Genomic DNA, 21,631 nt, shown 5'->3' on the forward strand with positions numbered 1-21,631 from the left:
CTTTTCCTTTTGGTCTTTGTTTTTGATTGCGTTACCCCCTTCCGTGATCTTGCCGCGAGCCTGTGGGTGCGCGGGTGTGCTCGACCCTGAAACGAGGTGCAGTGGCCCACTTGTGGTTCTTTCGAAAATCTCAGACACACGCAAAGGAAAGACTTGTGACCGTGGAGGGAAACGTTCAAGTTCATCGGGATTCGACGGCTGAAAAGAGAAGACAGAGGACGGTGTGCGTGTGGCAATGTGTGTACGTCGTGCAGTGGAGGTGGGAATGGACCTTGAAGCGAGAGAGCCGAGTTCGCTGCAGTGCACAGCAGTGTCAGCATGACGGAGGGGGTCGTGTCGGCAGCGAGCAAGAAGAAGGGGTGAGGCGAAGAAAGTATCCGACATGGAAACAGAGAGTTAGTAAGATGACTGAGGGATAGGTTCCTGGCGAAGTATCGAGCCAGCCGGCTGGCAGAGCAAAGCCGTTACGCAGAAGATGGCAGAGTGACCGGAGCATGACGAAGTGCGAAGACGATGGCAGAGTGACAGTGGGAGGGAGCGTGATTCCAAGGTGACGGCAACGACGTAGGAAACGAGGACGGAGACAAAGGGGAAGCTGACGAGACGGAAGCAGAGAGCTAGGAGCAGCGTAGTCAGGAGAGAGTTGTTCGAGAGACGAGATCACACGACAAGATGGAATCACAACACCGGTAGATATGGACGTCCGACGAGATGTGAACTTCCCCAGCAGCGAAGCCACCTCGCATGCGTCTCTCTGCACCACCCACTTTCTCCTTCCTTGAAACCTCTTCCTCGCCACCTTCCACCAAGCCACCTCCCGCATCTGCGTTCTGGCCCTCGCCTCGGCCCTCAAAATCCTTCTGCTCATGCACCCCATCTCTCCAGTCAAGCATTCAGCACCAGATCCGGATGCACCTTGCGGTTGTGCCTGCGCAGGTCCCTCTTGAAATAGTATTCCCTCAGCTCGGCGACGCAGGCAGGCAAGGGGCACTTGAACTCCTTCACGCGCGGGAAGACGTGCACCTGCCCGTGCTCGTTCAGGTTGTGTGCGCTCGAGAAGGTCTTGCTGCACCCGGGCATGCCGCAGGGGTAGCGGACGCTGAGCTTGGGCTTGCGCGTAGACTTGGACGTGCGCATGCGCTTCGGGGTGAGTTTGCCGGTAGGTTTGAGCTGTCGTTCTCGTGGGGCGCGAGGGAGAAGGGTGGTGTTGGTAGCGCCGGAAACGTTGCTATTGCTGGCGATGGCGTTGTTGAACACCGTGCATGTTGCAGGGATGGATGGCGGAAGCTCCACGTGGATCAAGCTTCCGTGTTGCCCATGGAGCAGATCCAAGCCAGTCGATGCGGAGTCGTTGTGCGGGTCATGCTGCGAACCGCAACCCGAACCACCGCAGTCGTGCGACAGCTCTCCATCGAGCGGTTGCGGGGCGGTGGCAGCCTTCGACCACGTTTGCTGGCTTGCCGGCTGCCGAGCCGCGTTCTCGATCCTGATCGGCGCCTTCTTGTTCGGCTTGCGGGCCGTCGTGCGATGAGTGTGCGTCGAGGCGGCGACGGGTGCAGCTTGAACGGCGGGCTCGGACGGGGCAACAGTGCGCGGGGGAGCAAGGCTCGAGCACACATCAACGGACGACAAAGGCAAGACCGTCGGGCCCGGAGCGTCGTTGATCTGCTGAGGGATGTGGTAGAGAGCGACTTTGAGCGGGTCCAAGGTCGCTGGGACCGCTGTGTGCCTGCACAACGCAGCCGGCGTGGTGGCGAGCTCGCGACGGTCTTGGTTGAAGGCAACCTCGGGCACGGAGCGAAGCGTGGGCTGAGGGAACGACAGAGGAGTCGAAATATGCATGATGGGGCTGTAGGCTTCGTGTACATCACTGCCACATGGATCAGGCATCATAACGGTATCACTGATGCCCATCGGATCGGTGGGGGGAGTCCAAGCTTCGGTGGTCGCCTTGCTGCTCTCTGAGGCTAAGCTGCCGGAGAACAAGGACGGCTCCTCGTTCGAATGCCAAGCAAACGTGTAGGAAGGGTCCTCGAAGCCATTGAAATCGGGACTCTCCCACTTGTGGATGTACTCCCACAAGCTGGTGTCGCAGAGGCTGACGTCACCGCCGTAGCACGGATCAATGCCAGCCTGCTGTTTGTCACCCTGGAAGATGTGGTATTCGACAGAGGGACCGATCTGCGTCGACGGAAGCACGTTAGGATTAAGACTGTGCATATTTTGATCGTGTTGCATATCAACATAGTCGCTCCTCATCGACCGGAACTCGCCACCCGTCGGAGTCACATCAAATGTACCGGAAACTTCCGCAGTGCCAAAGTAATCAGTCTCCAGCATCGGAGGTTGCTCCATCTTGTGCGGCAGTACCGTGCTGTGTTCCTCCGTGCTGAATGGATCGTGGATCAGAACGGAGCTGGGACACGATGGGACAGGCTGAGTGGGAACCGTAGGCGGCATGACGAGTGAGCGATCTTCCAGCTCGTTCGGCGGCGTGCACGATGATGGAGACGTGTTGAGCGTGGCCCATTCGGGCAGATAGTTGCGATCACCAGACGGCGGACGATTGACCGAACTGACCGCTTGGAGCACCAGGCTTCCGGACACCGCATGCGGGGCTCCCACCGGGGCACGAACGCTTTGGCCGTAGTTGAGACTCCAGCCGAACGGCTCAACGTTCACCAACATGGGAAGAGGGAGGGTACTGAGAACGACTTGGACAACGTCGAAACTAGCAAACCTTCTTCTGTTATCTCTAAGAGAGTGAGAGAGAGGGAACAGGGGCTTTTGCAAAAGGAGCGTGTGAATGGAAGGGAGAGAGAGCTTTAGGAATTGCCGGGAACAGTACTTTGTTTTGAACGACGGGAGCCTTTTATGCATGGCGACGAGTCCATGGCGACAAGTCCAAGAAGAAGAAGGGATACAGTGTTTCGACTCTACAACGTGTCCTGCCGGAGATTTCCTCGTCAGAAGATTGAAACACCCGGCGATGAGTCTTGAGTAAAGAAAGGGGACACACATAGAAAGCACTACACGTCTTGGTACAGGTGTGGTTTGCATGGCGAGGACAAGAAGAAAGCGAATGGAAATCGTTTCTAGCTTGGCACAGATCCGTGTAGCTGACTCGTTTGTATCTCGAAGGCAATAAGAACTGTCTCGGCCTCATCTTCTATGAAGGTTATACTTCGCTCCGAGTTGGGACGGTGACCTGGCTAGCGATTCGTGTCGACAGGCCCAACTTGCTCGGTCCTAGATCGGGCCAGAAAGTTAGTTAAGCTTTGACCTTTGAGCTAGTCGGTGGGCGCACAGGCTTTCCGACCGGATTTGATCTCTTCGTGAGATTGAACACAAAGTACCGATGTTCCCGAAACGGAATGGTTTGCTGGCCAAACAACACGTAGGTTCCCTGTAACGTCTGATGATACAGCTAATCGAGAACAGAGCTGATGAAGTTGAGCAAGACACAGCAACGGCGAGAATGTCGGAGACCGTCTCATGATAATCGGGCAGACTCGTCTCGCCAAAAAGTTCAGTGGGTTCGAAAGGAGATGGTCGAGCAAGGTTCAAGTTCGAACATTTCGCGACTCCAACTCTAACTCTTCAGATCCCACAAGAGCAAGGATTTTAAGAAAACATCGCCATTGCGAGACTGAGAGTGGATGGTTGACACACGGTGCCCTTGCACTGGCTGAGATGAGATGAGGTAAGGTGAGGTGTGGGTTCCCGGCGATGCTTCGAGCGATGACTTCACGAGGAAGACTTCAAGAGGTGGGTTGTAAAGGCTCGGCGCGGCCAACCAGGCTCGTCTTCCGGCCATCCTCCTCCCTTTGTCCGCCTCCCGGCCCCGCAAAAAGGCTCCTCGATTGGCTGCCGCTGTCCCACTTCGCTAGCTGCCGATTTTGCGAAACTCACACATAGCTTACAGCACTGAAAAGCCAACATGTCACTACGCGGTCTGGCGTCGTGCGAACAAAGTTGATCAGGTTTGACAAAGATTGACCCGAGTCGACAGGACCTCACAAAAGTTGACAGAAGCTGACGAAACGTGATAGACGAGGACAAAGGCAAATCCTTTACGCTCGGTGCCGACGTTGGTCTTTCCTCGCTGCACATGTTTGCGCTGCTTGTTTCGCCCTCTGAACCATCACATGTGACTTGCACTAGTGCTTCCCCGTTGTCTCCCCTTCCGTCGGAACCAACATCGTACGACTTTGTGAAAATCTGAGGACGCACTTGCATTGCTTGAACTGCACCACAGAGTGCACGCACACATGCAGAGACGATCAGCGGCAGTGCCGGACACACGACAAAACAACCCAGAGAGAAGAGAGCAGTGCGATTCTAGACGGTCGTTCTGCCTTCTAGAATGTCAAGTGCCTGGCGCAACTGAATGCGAGCAGTGTCGAGATCTTCAAAGTCGACAGCGCTGGCAGCTCCCTTGGCCAACTTCTGAACTCGCGTGGAGAGCCTGGCATCGAGCGTTTCGGGGAAAACAGCTGGTGGCGCCGGCGCCGGCGCAAGTGCTGGCGCTGACGGTGCAGATGGTCTGGCCGGAGTTTGCGCTGCAACCGATGGAACGATGGGACGTGGCGGCTGAGGAGGCGCAAACGAGTCGGTCGTGGGCGCCGTGGGCGGTACCGATGGGATGGAAGGGCCTTGGTGTGCACCAGACGCTCCCGGAAGCATCCCGGGCGTGGTTGGTAAGCTCGGTATGCCCGGCGAGCGCGGCGGATCGATTCTCTCGATAGCCGGGTGGCCGCTGTCTAGCCCACTGCTGCCTAGCGACGGCAGATGGTCCGAGGGAACAGACGGAAGTACAGATGGAGCACCAGCCGAATCGTCTCGGTCCAACGTCGGCGCAGAAGCTCCCCAGAACGAAGCAGGCGCGGCACCAGGCCCTCCGCCGCTGCCAGCTCCTTGATCAACACCTGGACTGGATCCAAGCAGCTGCTGATGTGCGCTGATCGGTGGGATGGGCAGACCATCCCTTTGTGGCGGAACAGGGAGTGGTCGAGATCCAGGACTTGATCCAAGGTTGGACGTGAAGCTGCTCGAGGGTTGAACCTGTGGACGATCCAGGCTGTCTCGTCGCTGCGCAGAAGAGCTGCGCGATAGGGTCTCTGCGGCGGGCTTACCCCTGCTCTTCCACATCTCCTCTGCGTCTGGCGAAGCGCTATCCAATGTATGAGATTCTGGAGCAAAGTCGGATGGTGCTTGCAGAGCTTTGTCGTTGCTCATCGAGCTGCTGCCACGAGTCATCCCGAGCCCACTTGCTGCATTGGTTGGCGGCTCGTCCGGAGCTGCTGTCGTCAGCTTGGCCATCTCTCGAGCAAGATATTCCTCTTCTTCCTTGCTGTCGACTGTAGATGGCCCCATGGCAGCCTCGAGGGTGGCAGCTTCCAGCTTTGGGTCGCCACCTGCAGGACCGGCCTGTGGCTTCCTGCCTTCCTTGAACGCCTTTGCGATGTCGGCAGCCTTCCACTTTGCATATTTGATCTTCTCGTGCATCTCGGGCTCGAGCGTGCCAAAGATCTTGAGCAGCTCGATAAACTGACTTGCCGCGAGGAACTTTTTCGGTGTCGCTCTCGTCGCCTTTCCTGCACGGTCTTCGTTGTCAGCCCCAACAAACACCTTGAGCGCAAAGTTTTCGACGTAGGCTGCACTGGCTGCATCGTTGGTCACAGCGTCGTTGTCTGCCAATTTGGCTTTGAGCTCCTCGAGCGTGTCCATGAGTGTGAGCAGATACATCTTGCTCTCGTTCTCCTTTGCATTGCCAGCAATACCGAGCTGAGCCGCGTAGTAGCAGCACCAGTAAGCGATCACCTTGTCGGCGGTGCGCAGCTCGTTGGCCCTCTGCACGAACGGCAGCACCGCCTTGAGCTCTGCGGGTGGATTGGGGAGTGGCTCGTCCATCTTTTTCCGCACGCCTGCTGTCCTGAGACGTGGATTCGAGGTATGAAAGAGGCGAGTGTGGATGGAAAGGTGGATCGCCGGAGCATGCTCGCGTGTGTCTGATTGCTCACAATCGCAACCCTGCAGCTGGACTGTGCACGGCTCGCCTGTGCCAAAAAAATCGAATTGCCGCGGACTCAGCGGTTACTTGTTTCTTCGAATTCACCGTCCAGATGCCTCAGCTAGTCTCGCACACTCAGGGGTTCGCTTTGAGTTGCCGTAGAGATACAAACAAGATCACATTGTAAAAGCCAGGGTAACAAATCAGAGTACAAAGAACTGAACCGGTGTCGGTCGACTCGAACAGAAAGCGATGCAAAAGGGAGCAAAGAAGGAAGCGGAAGGAGGGAAAGGAGAATCACGAGCTGATGCGACGCACCGTCCTGCGTTCGCGCTCGCCTGCGGTCTTAATGACGCCCTCGCTCTCGAGCGTGCGGACGAGCTCGTACAGATCCGTCTGGTCCACAGGCACCGTGGATTGATCGTTGAGCGCCTTGAACAGATCCGCGTAACGGACCGCCTTGGTAGGAGCCGTCGATGAGGGGCCCGACGGAGAAGTAGCCCTGCCAGAGGTGCTGCCCATCTCGTCGAGCAGCTGCAGGAACTCGCGTCGCAGGTCGCCGGCGAGTTTACGCTGGTGATACGATCGACCGGTGTTGATGAGGTCCAGGTCGATGAGCCCCGTACGTGGGTCGGTGGCCGAAGACTTGGCTGCCTCGCGGATGAGACGCGCGGCTTCCTCGACGTCGTCGACGATGACCTCGTCGGCAAATCGCATGCGAGCGTGCGCCTCAGACAAACGGATCATCGACTCGAGCTGTCGCGTCGTTGCCGTGATTCGGCGCTCGGCACTGCGGGGATCTTCGCCCACTTTACGCAACTCGACGTAGCGTGCCGCTAGCGCGTCGCCCGCTTCCTTGGTGAGGATGGGCTGGATGCGATTACGAGCATATGAGATGTATGCCGTGAGCGTCTCGATAGGCAACACGTCCTTGCCTCCCGTGTCAGGCTTGTCCTCGAGGTACAGGCTGACCAGGTGGCGCGCGAGGCGACGGTCGTTAGCCTCGTCGATCTTGTCCAGCACGAGGTAGACCAGGTCGAATCGACTGATCAGCGTTGGCGGCAAGTCGATGTTCTTGGTGATGGGCAGGTTGACGTTGTAGCGAGAGCCCGTAGGGTTGGCGGCTGCGAGGATCGAGGCACGTGCATTGAGTGTGGTGATGATGCCGGCTTTGGCGATACTCAGCGTCTGTTGCTCCATGACTTCGTGCAGCACACTTCGAGTGGCTTCCGACATCTTGTCGAACTCGTCGATACAGCAGACACCGCCGTCAGACAGCACGAGTGCACCGGACTCTAGAACGAGCTGCTTGGTGTCAGGGTCGCGGGTCACATACGCAGTGAGACCGACGGCCGAAGAGCCTTTACCGGAAGCGTAAACACCTCGTGGCGCAATCTTGTGCACGTACTGCAAAATCTGACTCTTGGCGATACCCGGGTCACCGACCATGAGCACGTTGATGTCTCCTCGGTAGCGAGGGCCGCCGCCGCCGCCGCCTGTGCTGATTGTCTTGTTGGTGCCTCCAAAGAGTTGCAGCAAGATACCCTTCTTGACGTCGTCCATCTCGTAGATGCTTGGCGCCAAGCTCCGCGAAAGCACGTCGTAGACATCAGGACGATCAGCGATGGAGCGTAGCTTGTCCTCGAGGTCTTGGCTGCGAGGCATGTCTGCATCGTCGGCGTCAGCCCCAGAGCCGCTCTGCACCTCGACATCCTCGTCCTCCTCTTCGCCACCCACGCCGACGGCCTGAGCGCCCGGACCAGCCGCCTGCTCGGAAGCGTCTCGCGTCGACAGATCGACGCCGAGCCTCTTGCCGTTGGTGCGCTTGATGTGCAGAATGTCGACAAATGTCTTGTAAAGACTCTTCAGGCTGCGCTGTCGTGGGTTGACGCGGACGGGTGTGCTTCGGAAAATACCGGTGATCTCGACGCGGTCACCGGGCTTGCTGACGTCCACCAGTTCGTCGTAGGCACACATGCTGACCGTGTGAGGGGTCTGACCATCAGGAACGACGTCGGGCGTTTCCTGGATGCGGACCACCTGGCGGTCCGAGAACTCACAGCGGTTGTGGATCAGTGACATGGAGCCCTGCAGGTTGCATACTTGTCGAGGACAGCGGTCCGGTTCGGCGATGCGGCCTCGGTCGATCTCGACGGGAACAGTGTGGTTGCAGACGAGGCAGCGGAAGAAGGCTTGCTTCATCTCAGGGATAATGGGGGTAGCTCGAATTACGAGACCGCGCACGGTCACGAGCTTGTCGATGTCGGCTGGGTTGAGATCGCGCATGTTGATGGCCTCGGCACCGTAGGGGCGCACCTTATACAGCTTGGTCTCCATGAGCTCGATCTCGGCGAGGCCCATATCGCCACCCATGCCATCGCGGCCTTCCTTTTGATCCTCGTAAGCCATCTCGAGCATCTCGTCCTTGAGGACCTGGTCCATGATGGGAACCATTTCCTGCGGGTAACGGATGAGTTGCATCTTGAGTCGCTTCGAGGGAGGGTAGGCTTCGAGATCCGAGATGCGGAGGTTGAGATTAGTCTGGTCGGTGATCCTCATGCGACGGAGATAACCCTCGTAGACCAGACGTTCGCCCTCAGCCGGGTTACCAGTGGCAGCGGGGGGAAGGGGTTGTCCGAGCTTCTTTGCGTGTGCCCACCTGTACTTGAGGCGGAAGCCGCGAAGGAAGGACCGGAACATCTCCATGGTCTCTCCGATGGACACATTAGTGCCCCAGATGACCTTGGAGACGCCGTCTTGTCCTGGAGCAGCGGCATCGCTGGTGACGCCATGTTGCGAGAAGCTCAAGGCATCGCTGTGGCCATCGGCAGTAGGCTGACTGCCACCGAATACAGAGGAAGCACGAGCAGGTGCCCCTGGAGCCTGGCCGGCGGTGTCCGTCGCAGCATTGTCGAAACGGTTCCTCCTGAGCAAAGACGGCGAGGAGAGGGCGACAGACGAGTGGATCTCGCCACGACGCTGGTGACGCGGAGTGCTGCCGCCAGAGCTGGGGAAGAAGAGGGGCTCGTCGAGTCGAGAGATACCACTACTGCTCGAAGGCAGTCGGTTCTCTGCATTTTGGTTGCGGCGTGCCGAAGCCAGGGGTGTCCTCTGGCCCCGTGACGTTCTGGCCGACGGGGATGAAGTGGGAAAGTGCAGTGGCGAGGAAGCTGACGAGCACAAGATGGAGCACACAGGAAGTCATGATCAAAGAGTCAGTATCGGGAACGTAGAAAGAAGTCCAGCATGGAAGCAAGATCGACTCACCGGCTAGTGAGCTTTGCGGAGCTCTTACGCTTGATGCCTGGCTTTTGAGAGGGCTGCTGGAAGGGAATGCGAGTGGCGACGAAGCTCCTGCTGGATTCCTGTTGGACAGCGATGCTGGTGCGAGGGGCGTTCGCTGTTCAGCCTCGCGCATCTCGGCATCGCTGGGTGGACCGCCGGGGGTCGACATTGTGAGAAGATATCGAGGGTAACCGTTGTGAGATGGTCCGTTTGTGAGCCGGGATTGGATCGATGAAGTTTATGGTGATCTGTGTTGGCTTCGGTGTGACCTTCGATCGATGTCTGTGAGATTCTTCCTTGCGACGATCTAGAGAAGGTGATGGTGTAGACGCAATGTCGTTTGTTGCTCGTTTGTTGCTTTCTGACCCTCTTTGTGCGGAAAGTAGCACCAAAACATCTGCGCGCTACGCACTGTTGGAATCGCAGCTGTGTTGCGCAGACCGAGCGGAGTCTTCCCTGCTTCTCTGTGGTCTCGAGCCTGTCTCTCTGTCTGTCTCTCTGCCTCTCTGTTGTCCTTCGCGAGCATCTCTGTGATTTTTCCGCCTTTTTCTCTGCTGCTCAACTGCCAATCCATTTGACTCGAGGCGAGCGAGGTGCGGACGACACAGCTGTAGTGCCTTTCTGTTACTTTGCTCGCACATCCCTTTTTCCATCAACGCGACTGGCATGTTTGACGCGTAAATGGATTTTGCACTTTACGCGACACGCCCGAAAGCAGCTTGATCGAGATTCAGTCGCGTCAAAGAGGGTCAAGTCGCGCTTGTCACTCAGGAGCAATTGCGGACGCAAGCTGTAAGTAAGGCGCTGTGACAGGCAGCAGCAATGGGGACACTACTCACTGACAAGATAGACATAACATTACGATGCAAGTGGTATAGAAGCTGCTAGAGGAGAAGAAGCGTGTCGATTATGTATGAGTAGGGAGGTGATAGAATGCGGAGAGAAAGTACGAGTAGTAGTATGCATAGGCTTGCCCACTTCCGTCGTCGACAACATCAACGTAGAGTGCGAACGTTGAGACCGCCACCGCCACTGTGCGAACCAAATCCACCGACAGCCTTGGCGCCGCCCTTGGACGACTCTGCCGGCTTTTCAAAGATACGCCACAGCTTGAGCTCTTCGTCGTCGCTCACGGTCGCTAGCACCTCGCCGTCCGGGCTGAGGCTCGAGTGCAATACGCGCTTCTCGTGCGCCTCGATCTCGGCCACTTTTGTACCCGAAGGATGCGACCAGATGTTGAGCAGACCCTTGCTCGACTCGGTGGTACCGAGGCCGTGCGTCGAGACGATCTCGCGGTAGTGGGGTGCCCAGTGCAAAGAGGTGATCTGCGCGCCCGTCGAGATGGTCATAGTGCGTGAGTTCTGCGTCGTGTTCCAGAAGTGGATGTTGCGGTCGCTCGTGCCTCCGCCCGTGGCGAGCAGGCTCAGATTGTGCGGACACCACGCGAGTGCCTTGACTGCAGCTTGATGGTTCTCCTTGCGCATCTTGGCGACCGATGTGCGACGGTCCCAAACTTTGACCACGTTGTCGTTGCCTCCTGAAGCCATCAGCGCACTGTCCGATCGCCATTCCATACCGCATACTGGTCCGTGGTGCGCCTTTTCCAGCGTCCTCGTCACTGCGTCCCTTTCTCGCACATCGTATTCGCGAATGATGCCGCTCTGGAAACCTGCGTTTAACGTTCCGTCGGGCGCCCATGCCGCGACGTTAACCGAGGCGTGGTCCGCACCACCATCACCGGTCGGCTTGAGCGTTCGCATGCGTGTGCTGCTCTCGATATCCCAGATCTGCACGAATCCGCCTTCGAGACCCACGGCGAGAATGTTACCATCCGCGTCCCATCGCAGACCCGTGATGAGGCCACCACCTCCCACTTTCTCCGCCTGCGTTGATGTGTCGAGCAGTGCACTCGCATCGCCCGTGTTGCCGTTCCAGATCCACAACCCAGTCTGCAGCGCCACTGCCACCATGTTGGTCGATGACCAGTCGAGGAGATTGTAATAGAAGTCGCCCACCATGCTCGGCGCATCCAGTGTCCTCTCTGGAGTCGTTGGGATCCTTCGACGTCCTGCACTCTGCAGACTGCTCGGCATGGTGGACTTAGGCTTGGTCATCGCGTATCGACTCCTGACGTCGGGGTTGGCCAACGAGCTCGGCGGTGCAGCTGAGAACGACAGGATCCTCTGCCCCATCTCCCCAGACACCGAGTCCTCGAAAGACGGAGCTCCGTCCAAGTCGGTCGGGTTTGCGTTGGCTGCTGCGATGTTGGCGGCAATGTTAGGGTCGGTGGCGTCGCCCGACAGTTGCGAGCGGATCGTGTCCCCATCGCCGTCGAGATGGCTGTGTGGTGTTGTCGATCGCTTGAGTTCTCGGTTCGGAATGTATCGGTCACCGCGCTGAGCATTCCAATAGGAAGCGAGCATATCAGAAATGCGATGGACACAAAGAGGATGAGCAACTGGAATGGCTCAGCTATAGTCGTACGGGTACAAAACTTACGGAGATACTAGCCGCCACTTTGGGCTTCAGTGCCTTATCGGGCCCCTGCCAATCCCTGGTGATGCCAACCTTGAGATCGGCCGAGGCCGAAGGCACCGAGTCGAGGCGATCCTTTCGAGAGAGACCCAGACGAGCCGAGTTAGCTTTGAGCCCACTACTCTTGCTTGGCGACGTGCCGAGCTTCATCTCACGCAGATTCGCGGAAACATCCTTGAGAGGCGAGTCCATGGCGATGATGTTGACTCCTTGTGGTCCCTCCTGTTCCCAAGATGAGGTCCTGCCAGGTCTCTCCCAGCTTGTTGTTGCCAGAGCGAGCTTTCAAAGGTTGCCGTTGCTCGAGCGGTTTCTGGCGCTGTGTCGATCGTGCCGATGAAGGAGGATACAGCAATACTTGCAATGCTGAATATGAATGTCGATGATCAAGAACAAGTGGTGGAGAAAAGGCGAGACGTCGAAGCAGCGTTGTACTGCCTGTCTGACCATCCTCAGCTGCAGGTCGACCAAATTTCTACTACACACAGTCAGGCAGTCAGTCAGTTCGCATTTCAACAGAGACCAACACCCTGACCGCGACCCGACCGTCACGTGCAATGTTCGCCAGCATTTTAAGTCTAACAATTTGCAGCTAAAAATCACCCGTCTCATATCTTGACGCTGTCTCAAGATCTTCGGAGCATGTAGTGCACTTCACACAGTTCTGCGAGACGTATGACAGATACGCTGAATTGTCGATGAGAGTACAGTGATCACCAAAGTGGAGAGCTGCTGCGAAGCTGCCGTGGGGCGTTCAACTCAGGCCTGGCGCGCAGGCTGACCCTGACCCGCCCAGTTGTTGTGCGTCAACGAAGCTTGAGCGTTCTGCGGCATTGGACGGCCCTGATAGCTCAGACCGCCGGCGGGACTTGCAAACGCGTACGATGAGTTGGGTCCCGGAAGGCTCCGCTGTGCCTGAGGCATCATTGCCGGGTCAGCACCCGTTGCGTACCCTGAGTGCAGTCTGGCGTTGGGCGACATCGCTGCGGCAGGTCGCGGATCACTGCGAGATGCTGGGGAGGAGCGCTGTTCGGCAGATGGCCCTGGCACGACATCAGCACGAGCTGTGTTAATGTCGTGACGATCCTGCTTGTGATCGTACGCGCGGCTGGCGGCGAACCGCTCCAGCGCACCTCGTCCACGGTCCTCGGTCTGACCGGGTCCAGCACCGATCCTGCGCGCAGACCTTTTCGACCTGGATCCGCTGCTTTCGTTCAAGCGGATGGTGACATCGTCGCGCAACACCAGAGGTGTTTCAGAGAGCACGCTTCCCGTCTTGGTCACCTTGACAACGTTAGCGTCCAAAGCTCCCCAGAAGCCATCGCGAACATCGCCAAGCAGATCCGGATCGATTGCGCCGCTGCTGGCGGAGAAGGCGCGCAGCTTGCTTGGGTCTGGCACCACACCATCGACAGCGTTGGAAGCGAGGTCCACCGCTCGTGGCCGCAGTGCAACAAGCGAGCTGAGAGACTCCAAGAGGAGCGCAGCTGTGGCTTCTTCCTCGACACTGGGCGTCTCGTCTTCGAAAGCGCTCGAACGACCGCTCACCGATGGACGATAGCATCTGCGGAGCCGCGCCCATTGGAACTCTTGCAGGCGATGCAGCAGCATCATGTTGAAGCGCAGGTGAGACGTGACGACTTCGTCCTGCTTAAGCTTGGTCAGGCTTTGGTCGACGTCCTCTTGGTTGACGCCGTCGAGCAAGCTTCGCAAAACACTCGCCAGCTCGTCGCTTGGGCGTTCGTCCATGGACACGTCATCGCCTTCTGCGTCGACGCTACCGTTCAGATAGTCCGATGGCTCAGCAGGAGCATCGATTTCAAGATCGTGTTCCTCCTCGTCGTACGCCAGGAAGGGTCTTTCGCCCCACGCCAAAGATACGGCGCGCTGAGCGCGGGCAGAGTTGCGCCAGAGGTTGCTGCTAGTCGTGTGGCTGACAGAGGAGGCAGACGAGTCGTAGGTAGGTGCGAAGGAGCTGTAGTTGCCATAGCTGAGGAAAGTCACTGGTTGCAGCTTGCTTTGCTGCAGCGATGCTGCTCGTTTCGGGTCGATGCGATGACGAGGACCGCTTCTGCCTAGCCTCTGGCCAAGGGTGGGCGTCGGTACAAGACCTTGGCGTTTGAGAGCGCGCATCTGCTCTTCGCTCTGCGCACTGATCTGCACGAGATCAGCCTGTGCAGGGTCCAGTTGGCGAAGCTTGATCTGGTCGAGGGCAATGGCTTTGGTGAAATAGTCACCTCGAGGAAGCCGCATGTGCAGGGCGTATCTGTTCGCTGATGGATCCACGGCCGAAGGGTGTGCAGGTCTGATCTGTGTGAGGTCGATATCACCCATTCCGTCAGCTGCTTTGCCCTTCTGGCGAGAATTTTTGGCTTCCAGCGACGTTGCCCTTTGCTCCACAACGGATGCCAGTAGCTGGCCTTTGAGTGCATCGGCGCTATCATCTGCTTGACGCAGGCTAGACGCGAGCTGGCCGACAAGACCAAGAACGAGAGTGAGGCTGGAAAGCCTAGCTAGATCCTTCGAGACCTCTGGAGATGGGGCTATGCTGAGACCTGCGCGCAAATGCTGCGAGATGCCGGCTTTGGCGAGGATCGCTGCGCGAAGGCTGGTCAGATGAGCGTTGAGCTCACGCAAGCTTGTACCAGGACGCAGCAAATCTGGAAGCGACGGCGTGACCTCGGCAGAGCCGTTGGCGCTCCGCAACTTGCCCTTTGCAACGGGATGCGGAGGGGCGGTGTTGCATTCAGTCCCGTCCAGAGCAGCGAGAATGGTCGATAGCTTTCGAGCATCTTCTTCACTGAGCACGAGCTCGTCCACCTTCTGCATGGCTAACTCGATGTCCTTTGTCGCTCTTGGTGATGTACCAGTAGATGTAGATGCAGGTGAAGAGCGTGACAGGCCGAGAAGCGACTGGATACTTTTTGGTAGCTTTGGCTTTGCTGACGGTGAGGCCGTGACCGCACCGTCGGCGCCCTCACCGCTTGGCTTGGTCGAGCTGTCGGTAGCGTCTGAATCAGTTTGCTTTGCACCAGTATCAATTACCGCCTCGCCGAGGCGCTCGTCGCCTCCATTTGGAGATTCGGTCGCGTCGTCTGTGCGCTTGCGCTTGCGGTCGACCTTGGTGGGCGAGTTGGATGGCGAGATGCCGGACGGTTCTGGCGTGGTGGCGGAAGCGTCCGCATTCCTGCTGCGTGCCGATCTGCGCAGAGGCGAGGCCATTTTGACAGAGGTATGGCTATGATTTGGTGATGAGTGGACAAATGGAAGTGGCTCCCGCTCCTGCGCGTCACGTTATCCAGACCTAACGACCAATCCAATGGTGACCGCGACGATTGTGGTGGTGGCGATTCAGCCGAGTGGAATGTCTCCGTTGTCGCACACTGCGAGCGGATCTGAATGATGCGCGGTTTCCGAAATGCAACCTGAGGACGGCGAAGATGGGAATATACACGCGCCCAAAGTGGAGCGCGTATGCGTAAATGAGGCTTGTTGAGACGCGGAGGAAATTCGGTCGGAGGGCGGTGTCCCCGGTTCACTCGAACTCTGATTGCGTTAGGCGAAGAAGCTAGAGAGCGCGGTGGGTACAGGAACTGTTTGGACGGAAGATGAGGAGGAGAATGACGAGGAAGAGGAGGGAGGAGGAGAGGAAGCGCAAGTCGCTAAACAGCCGACAGAAGCACAGAGCGGATCTACCGTGAAGCTCAAGCCTTGGAACTATCGTCGGGTTGCGGAAGACGCGCCAAAGTGACTCTCTCAACCAATGATTTTTGAAGAGGAAAAAAATAAAAATAAATAAATAAAGGAGGCATATGAGATAGGACACTGCTCGGATGCCTGCTTCTCGAATGAAAACCGAACCCACCAGAGCCCAAGCGCAGTACAGTACAGTATACGGTAAATCGCAGTGTGTCCGGCGTAGCTTGTTGCTGTGTTGCAATCGCGATGAGCTGCAAAGAGATGCTCACGTGCGACTCAACCTTACAAGCTGAGGGCACCAAGTCATTCGTAGCACCGCTGCTCTCTTCTCATTTGAGACTCTGCTTTTTGCGCCCTCTTAATAGCTTGATCGGCTCTTCGTTGGTGGAGACGTTGACGCGTTGACATCCCCGCTTCCTTCATTTGCCGACAAGGCTGCTTCATACAGTAAGGAGACGTAAGCTTCAAGGCTGCGAAGAAGCTCGAGTGGGAACATAAAAAGCACTTACATAGCTGTGCTGTGATCAAATGCTTGAAAGCAAAGTCGACTCTGGTCAGAAGAGCGACGAGAGCGGGGTGCCTCGGCGCACGTACCGCTGCTTGACAATCACATCTCTGAACAAGAGACGAAATACATCAAGGCCGTGCAGTGCCTTTGATAGTGCGCAGGCATTATGGCAGGGAATTGCCAAAGCTCGACTTGTGGAGCTGACACGTGTAGAGAGAGGGGCAACGCACTTCACCAAATCCGCCGACGACGTGAAGCGACGGACTTCGAGAGGTTTCGAGTGACAGCACGTTGCAGACCGACGTAAACGCTCAAAGTTCTGAGCTTCCTTATGGCATCGGAAGCTTCCGTTTAGCCTAACATCCAAATACCCACAGTATTTTCAAGACGAAACAACCTCGATAGGGAGAGCAGGCAGCGCAGGCGGTCAGGGGATCCGGGGTGTGCATCTTTGTTTCGCGAAGCAGTGCATTGGTCAAGTGAAGTCAACACTACTGTCAGAAGAAGCAACAACGCAAGCAGGCAAGCATAACCTATCAGAGCGAGAAGCAGCGACGACAAGCGGCAAAGCGGCAGTTCCGCACTTGTATCCTTTGCGTGGTCACAGCCGCTGCGACTCTACGTTCTGACTCGAGGCTGCTTGCCTGTATAACGGCTTTGACAGAAGTCCCTGTTTCCCCTGTTACTCGTTGTCGTGCCAAGCTCGGGCTCACCTTCTGGTTCAATGTCGCTTCCGCTTCTCCTCAGACTCACAGCAACCCGCAAGCTTTGTTCGGATCTCCTCTTTATTGTCTCGCCGCCCATTGAGCGTGAGTCGTTCCCGCACACAACCCGCAATCCCTTGAGCTGTGAAAGACTGACTGAGCTGGTACTCTATCGGCATCTCCTGTCTTTTGCGCCTTCACGGGATCGTTCTGAATGTTCCTAACCTGCTTCGGGAATCGACAGTCACCCTATTGCCATTGTGCGCAATCTAACCACTCCACTCTACTCAGTGTACTTAGCACGGCGATGAGTACTTACTCGAACAACTTCCGGTCTGCGAATCGAGACCCCAAACCTATTTCGCGCCCGCTTCCCAGGCATCATCTCTTTTCGCCCCTGCAGAGTAGACATAATAGCGATCCTGCCAAGTCTGGTCTCAACATCTTGGATCTCATCGAAGTCTGGAGGGAGGATGTTCTTCGCGCTTCTCAACGCCTGAACGAGCAGGTGCACTGGCTCAGTCCGCTCAAGCTGAGCGAACCCGTATCTCAGCAGCAGCCGCACTCTCCCTTCGCTCAGTCATGGACCGAGCCAGGTCTGGGCCGCGATAAGAGTTGGCCATGGATGGACGAGACTCCTATCTTCTCCTCCTCACCCGCGTTCGACGTTAGCAGCCAAAGCACAGCCCGAGCCCGACAGTCTCTTAATGCCTTTGATCCCATCGAATCGCAGGGCTGGCCGTCGTTTCCAAGCTGGGATTTGAGTGCCGCCGCTGCTCGTGACGTCAGCCTGGTCAATGAGGCGCACGCTGGCATTTACAAGGGAAAACTCACACCGCAAAGCCTGCATAGCTGTACAATCGCGTCGGTAACGAGTCAGGGTCAGTACCACACTCAGACACACATTCCTTACCGCGTGGGGCAGAGATTCAGCTTCCCCACACGTTCTACGTCAGTCGTGCCTCACCAAGGTTCCACCTCCTTCGGCAGCGTGCGCACAACCTTTGACACATTCACCTCGCCAGGTCCGATGCTTCAGGTTCCCATCGGAAGCGGTCTGGCTACCACACCTGTCCCAGTCAGCGACCTTCGAAATCTTCCGCCTGCTTCTCTCGATTACTCGAGCAACACGCCCTCATGCACTACTCCTTCGGAATGGCAGCACGGGCCGGCCGTTCAACCCTTGAATTCGTTCTTCCCCAACAGCTCTAGTGTCGTTCCACCCACGACTGCACCTCGCGGCGTTGTGTACGACAAGAAGGGCGCTCCCGCGCAACCGGCTCCCTTCAATCGCAAGTCAGAGCTCTACAAAACTGAAATGTGTCGCAACTGGGAAGAAAAGGGCTATTGCTTCTACAAAGAGTAAGCTGAATCTACCTCCAGAGATAAAAGTGTGCATCCAAGGAGCTGACATGGGGGACATTCTCTATGCGTCACCAAAGTCGATGCCAATTTGCTCGTGGGCCAAGCGAGCTGCGTCCCGTGAAGCGCGATCCTCGTTGGAAGACCAAGCCTTGCAAACGGTTCAGGCTGTAAGTGACCGTCCTTGACTGCCTCAGGATCACATTTTTGCGGTTGCAGAATCTCAGCTCTTCAGGTCTTGTATTGGGCCAATGCTGCAGCTACGGATCCTGCCAATACGCCAAGCGCTGCTGGTAAGTCTTTGTCTGCGTCTAACTGGCCAGCGTTGCATCAAGTAGGTTGACGTATTCCAGATTCTGTGGATCAGCTTCTCACACGATCAGGGTTTGGGTCCCGATGATGCTCAGTCGGCCAACATTGCGCAGCGCGGAACTCTCTTGCAGAGGGTCGGTTTGATTCCCAGCTTCAACAAGTCGGCCTAGGCGGTCACCGTGGCCGTAAAATCTAAAACTCAATCCACGCAGGCGCACTTGAAAGAAGAAAAGAAGCTCGTGCATGAAAGGGAACAGGAGAAATGAAAAGATCGGTTGCATCTAAAGATCCGTTTGAGTGGTCTGATCGCGGACGACAGGAGTAGCGCGTGGATATACGTACTTCTCATTGTACTCGGTGAGCACTGCAGCCTGCACGACTCCCTTGTCCTTGACGAGCTGCTGGTACTGATAGAGGATGAGATGAACCGGTGCCGAGACAGCCAGCAGCAGAAGTGCAAACACAAACCACGAAAAAGGGCCCATTTGGATGAGTGCAGCTGCGGGGTAGATGACGGCGTGAGCAGGTGAGAACGTGGCGAACAGGTTGGCCGTGTACGCGCTTGGATCCCACATAGACAGCTGGCGGATACCATGTTTCGAAACTACGCTGGAGCTGGTCGGCTCGTGTGGCTTGGGTTTCGAGTAGAATTTGTATGTTCGTCGTTTGGTGAAAAAGATGTAGGCGTTAACGCAGCTTGTAACAAAGACGACGGCAAAGATGGTACTGGACGCGAATCGGAAGAAGCGATCGGAAGCTTGGTAGACGGCACTCTTGCGAGCATGGCGCTTGAGCGCGTCGGCCATGGCGTACTCGTCGCCTGTGTGGCCGACGAGGTATTCGTAAGCGATGGCAGGGTTCTGCGCCCGTCGGTGCGCCGGCTTGTTCATAAACCACGATCCCAAGCTCGACTCGGGAGAAAGCAAAAGTGCGAGTAGCGAGGCGACATGAAGAATGATTCCGAGAACATTGCCGGCTTGATCGGCAAAGAGCTGCTCCTCAATGTCGAGCACAGAAGACGTGAGGCGGTAGTATACGTCGACAGGCCACTGCTGGATGCGTTCGAGAAGCGGTCGCTTGCGAACGAAGCGTTTACGTGTTCTTGTGCTAGGAGCGGGTGATGGTGTTGCCACATCATCGCTCGGTGTCTGTCCGTCATCTGGTCCTAGACTTGCATCCCGACATGCACGATCTAGGGTGGTCGACGAGCTGGATGCATACGGTCGCTGGCTGCTCAGACGGGGAGCGGTGCGAACGAGGGGAGAACCGGGCAGCGTGGAGGGTGTTGCGCCAGGGACAGGCGATGAAGCAGCGCCTCTATGCAGAGGCGAATCCACGAGACTTGGACGACCTCGAGAGACACGGGAGGCACGCCAACCTGGTTGACCGAATGCGACACCTTTGCGATAGGCTGGCGAGCCTGGCGAAGGTGCGGGTGACGATGGATAACTCGACATCGCGGATGGAAACGGCGACAGCAAGAGCTATGGAAGAGACGACCGGTGCGCTGATCGTCGTTTCTGCGGAAAAGAAAGGAGGATGGTGCTGCGGACGTCGTTCATGGTCTCGGTGTGCAATGTGATGTCAGAAAGGCGAGCCACGGTTGCATTGTTCAGGGTCCAACACTTTGGAAGATCACCTCTCAGACACGCGTCGACGAGAGCCCCAAGCCGGAACTTTCTTCACTGTGAGAAGCGCAAAGTCTTACACTTGCACGTGATCGAATTATGCCTGCGGTTTGACTCTTTTTGTTTTCTGCCTTTTTCGCTTTGTGGGCTCAAGTTCCTGCGACGGAAAAAAAGTGAAACTAGAAAAGGTCGTCGAGCAAAGACACTTCTTCCTTCTTCTCTTCGAACAAAAATCCAAGAAGGTATGTGGCCTTTTGCTCGACTTCGACGGCGGTGCTGTTGCAGCACATGGTCGGATCTTCACTCATGTGTTCAAGGCATACTGACGTTCTGATCGTTTCGTTCTGCACTGCACTTATTACAGACACAAAAGTTCGAGCTTGGACTTATTCTCCGTGCCAAGTTCGCGTTCCCGTCTTCAAGATCAACAGAAGGAGTTGGCTTCAACAGAAAGCCTTCCCTTCCGTTCTGTCTGCCCCTCGTGGCAGACGGGATGGGTCGCTAGCATCTGCTGATCCCGGCAAGGCCTGGTCCACCGCATTCGTGCGCTTCGGCGCTTCGATGTCTACGTGACGACCCGAGGATGGCGATGGTGAGTCTCTTCGTGAGAATCCCGACGCACATCGTCCCAGGATCTAGGTCGTCACGGAGGTGGTCTGGGCCGTTTGCAAGTCGGCAGCGGTCTCGACCGATATTCCTTGCGTTTCCCTTTGCGTTTTGGTTACGTTTCGTCGTAAGCATGGGTCGCTCCTCGACACAAGGAGCGACCTCTTGCTAACTTTGGTAAGTTTACTCCCCCTCCTCAGCGGGTGTCTTCCAGGCCCGCCCTCTACGACTTTCCCATCATGCCATCTCGTTGCTTTGGAAAGCGGCGAGATCGGCTCCGTTTCCTGAGGTAAGTTCTCTTTCTTCATCGCGTCTCACGTGCACGGCTTTTCGGAACGACGACAGCGATGATGAGCAACCAGTGTCGCCCCAGACTGCAATTGTATTGAAGAGTGACTATCGCATACAGCCAAACATGCATCACTGAGCTGTCGTCGTTTCGCAAGCCATTGCGTTGGGCCTGACCCCCGCCAGGATGCCAGGATCATTGTCCTGGCAAGTTTCGTGTCGATGCAGTTCGCTGACCTTTTGACCACAATTCTTCCTGTTGCTTTGAAATGCTCTCCAGTCTCTCGCCCATCATCGCAATGCCATCTGTCTCTTGCTGATACCGTCATGTGCTGTGCAAGCTGTTTCTGAGCCTTCCTGTTGCTGTACTCCGATGACTGGAACTTGTGATTGAGATCGGGCTTGCTACACACATCGGGGATCCTGCTTCCATTCGCACTGTCGAATTGCCTTTTTAGCCCAAAGTTGGTCACTGCGAAGCTGCCTCAAATTGTCAGCATCACGCTTTCAAAAAAAAAAAATGAACTCACGCTCTGATGCGCGAGAACGAGGGAGAAGCGCGGGTCCAGAAATTTCGCAGTGTCGTTCCTTGTCGCGCTGGCTGTCTGGTTGGCCACAATCGTCAATTGGCGCGAGGGCGTGTGTGTGTGTGTGTGTGTGTGTGTGTTGGTCGACTGCTGTCTTGCTCGCGAGA

At 56.7% G+C, this 21,631-nt stretch overlaps 7 protein-coding genes across 7 annotated transcripts; 1 reads left to right on the forward strand and 6 right to left on the reverse strand.

Annotated features, from left to right (window-relative positions):
- Positions 1 to 885: 885 nt before the first annotated feature.
- EX895_004438 (uncharacterized protein) lies at positions 886 to 2,688 on the reverse strand (the record flags this gene model as incomplete). Its single annotated transcript, XM_029885032.1, has 1 exon — positions 886 to 2,688. One exon carries the CDS (start codon positions 2,686 to 2,688, stop codon positions 886 to 888), a length of 1,803 nt encoding a protein of 600 aa, XP_029738782.1.
- Positions 2,689 to 4,341: 1,653 nt separating this feature from the next.
- EX895_004439 (uncharacterized protein) lies at positions 4,342 to 5,913 on the reverse strand (the record flags this gene model as incomplete). Its single annotated transcript, XM_029885033.1, has 1 exon — positions 4,342 to 5,913. The coding sequence occupies one exon, from the start codon at positions 5,911 to 5,913 to the stop codon at positions 4,342 to 4,344; it is 1,572 nt and encodes a 523-aa protein (XP_029738783.1).
- A 397-nt stretch (positions 5,914 to 6,310) lies between these two features.
- Positions 6,311 to 9,467, reverse strand: EX895_004440 (uncharacterized protein; the record flags this gene model as incomplete). The annotated part of the gene is made up of 2 exons (XM_029885034.1): positions 6,311 to 9,183; positions 9,281 to 9,467. 2 exons carry the CDS (start codon positions 9,465 to 9,467, stop codon positions 6,311 to 6,313), a joined length of 3,060 nt encoding a protein of 1,019 aa, XP_029738784.1.
- Positions 9,468 to 10,293: 826 nt separating this feature from the next.
- On the reverse strand, positions 10,294 to 12,025 carry EX895_004441 (uncharacterized protein; the record flags this gene model as incomplete). The annotated part of the gene is made up of 2 exons (XM_029885035.1): positions 10,294 to 11,694; positions 11,798 to 12,025. The coding sequence occupies 2 exons, from the start codon at positions 12,023 to 12,025 to the stop codon at positions 10,294 to 10,296; spliced, it is 1,629 nt and encodes a 542-aa protein (XP_029738785.1).
- Positions 12,026 to 12,589: 564 nt separating this feature from the next.
- On the reverse strand, positions 12,590 to 15,052 carry EX895_004442 (uncharacterized protein; the record flags this gene model as incomplete). The annotated part of the gene is made up of 1 exon (XM_029885036.1): positions 12,590 to 15,052. The coding sequence occupies one exon, from the start codon at positions 15,050 to 15,052 to the stop codon at positions 12,590 to 12,592; it is 2,463 nt and encodes an 820-aa protein (XP_029738786.1).
- A 1,996-nt stretch (positions 15,053 to 17,048) lies between these two features.
- Positions 17,049 to 18,107, forward strand: EX895_004443 (uncharacterized protein; the record flags this gene model as incomplete). The annotated part of the gene is made up of 1 exon (XM_029885037.1): positions 17,049 to 18,107. One exon carries the CDS (start codon positions 17,049 to 17,051, stop codon positions 18,105 to 18,107), a length of 1,059 nt encoding a protein of 352 aa, XP_029738787.1.
- A 589-nt stretch (positions 18,108 to 18,696) lies between these two features.
- On the reverse strand, positions 18,697 to 19,872 carry EX895_004444 (uncharacterized protein; the record flags this gene model as incomplete). Its single annotated transcript, XM_029885038.1, has 1 exon — positions 18,697 to 19,872. The coding sequence occupies one exon, from the start codon at positions 19,870 to 19,872 to the stop codon at positions 18,697 to 18,699; it is 1,176 nt and encodes a 391-aa protein (XP_029738788.1).
- Positions 19,873 to 21,631: the final 1,759 nt, after the last annotated feature.

Source organism: Sporisorium graminicola, chromosome SGRAM_3 (assembly GCF_005498985.1).
Source record: "Sporisorium graminicola strain CBS 10092 chromosome SGRAM_3, whole genome shotgun sequence".
NCBI lineage: Eukaryota > Fungi > Basidiomycota > Ustilaginomycetes > Ustilaginales > Ustilaginaceae > Sporisorium > Sporisorium graminicola.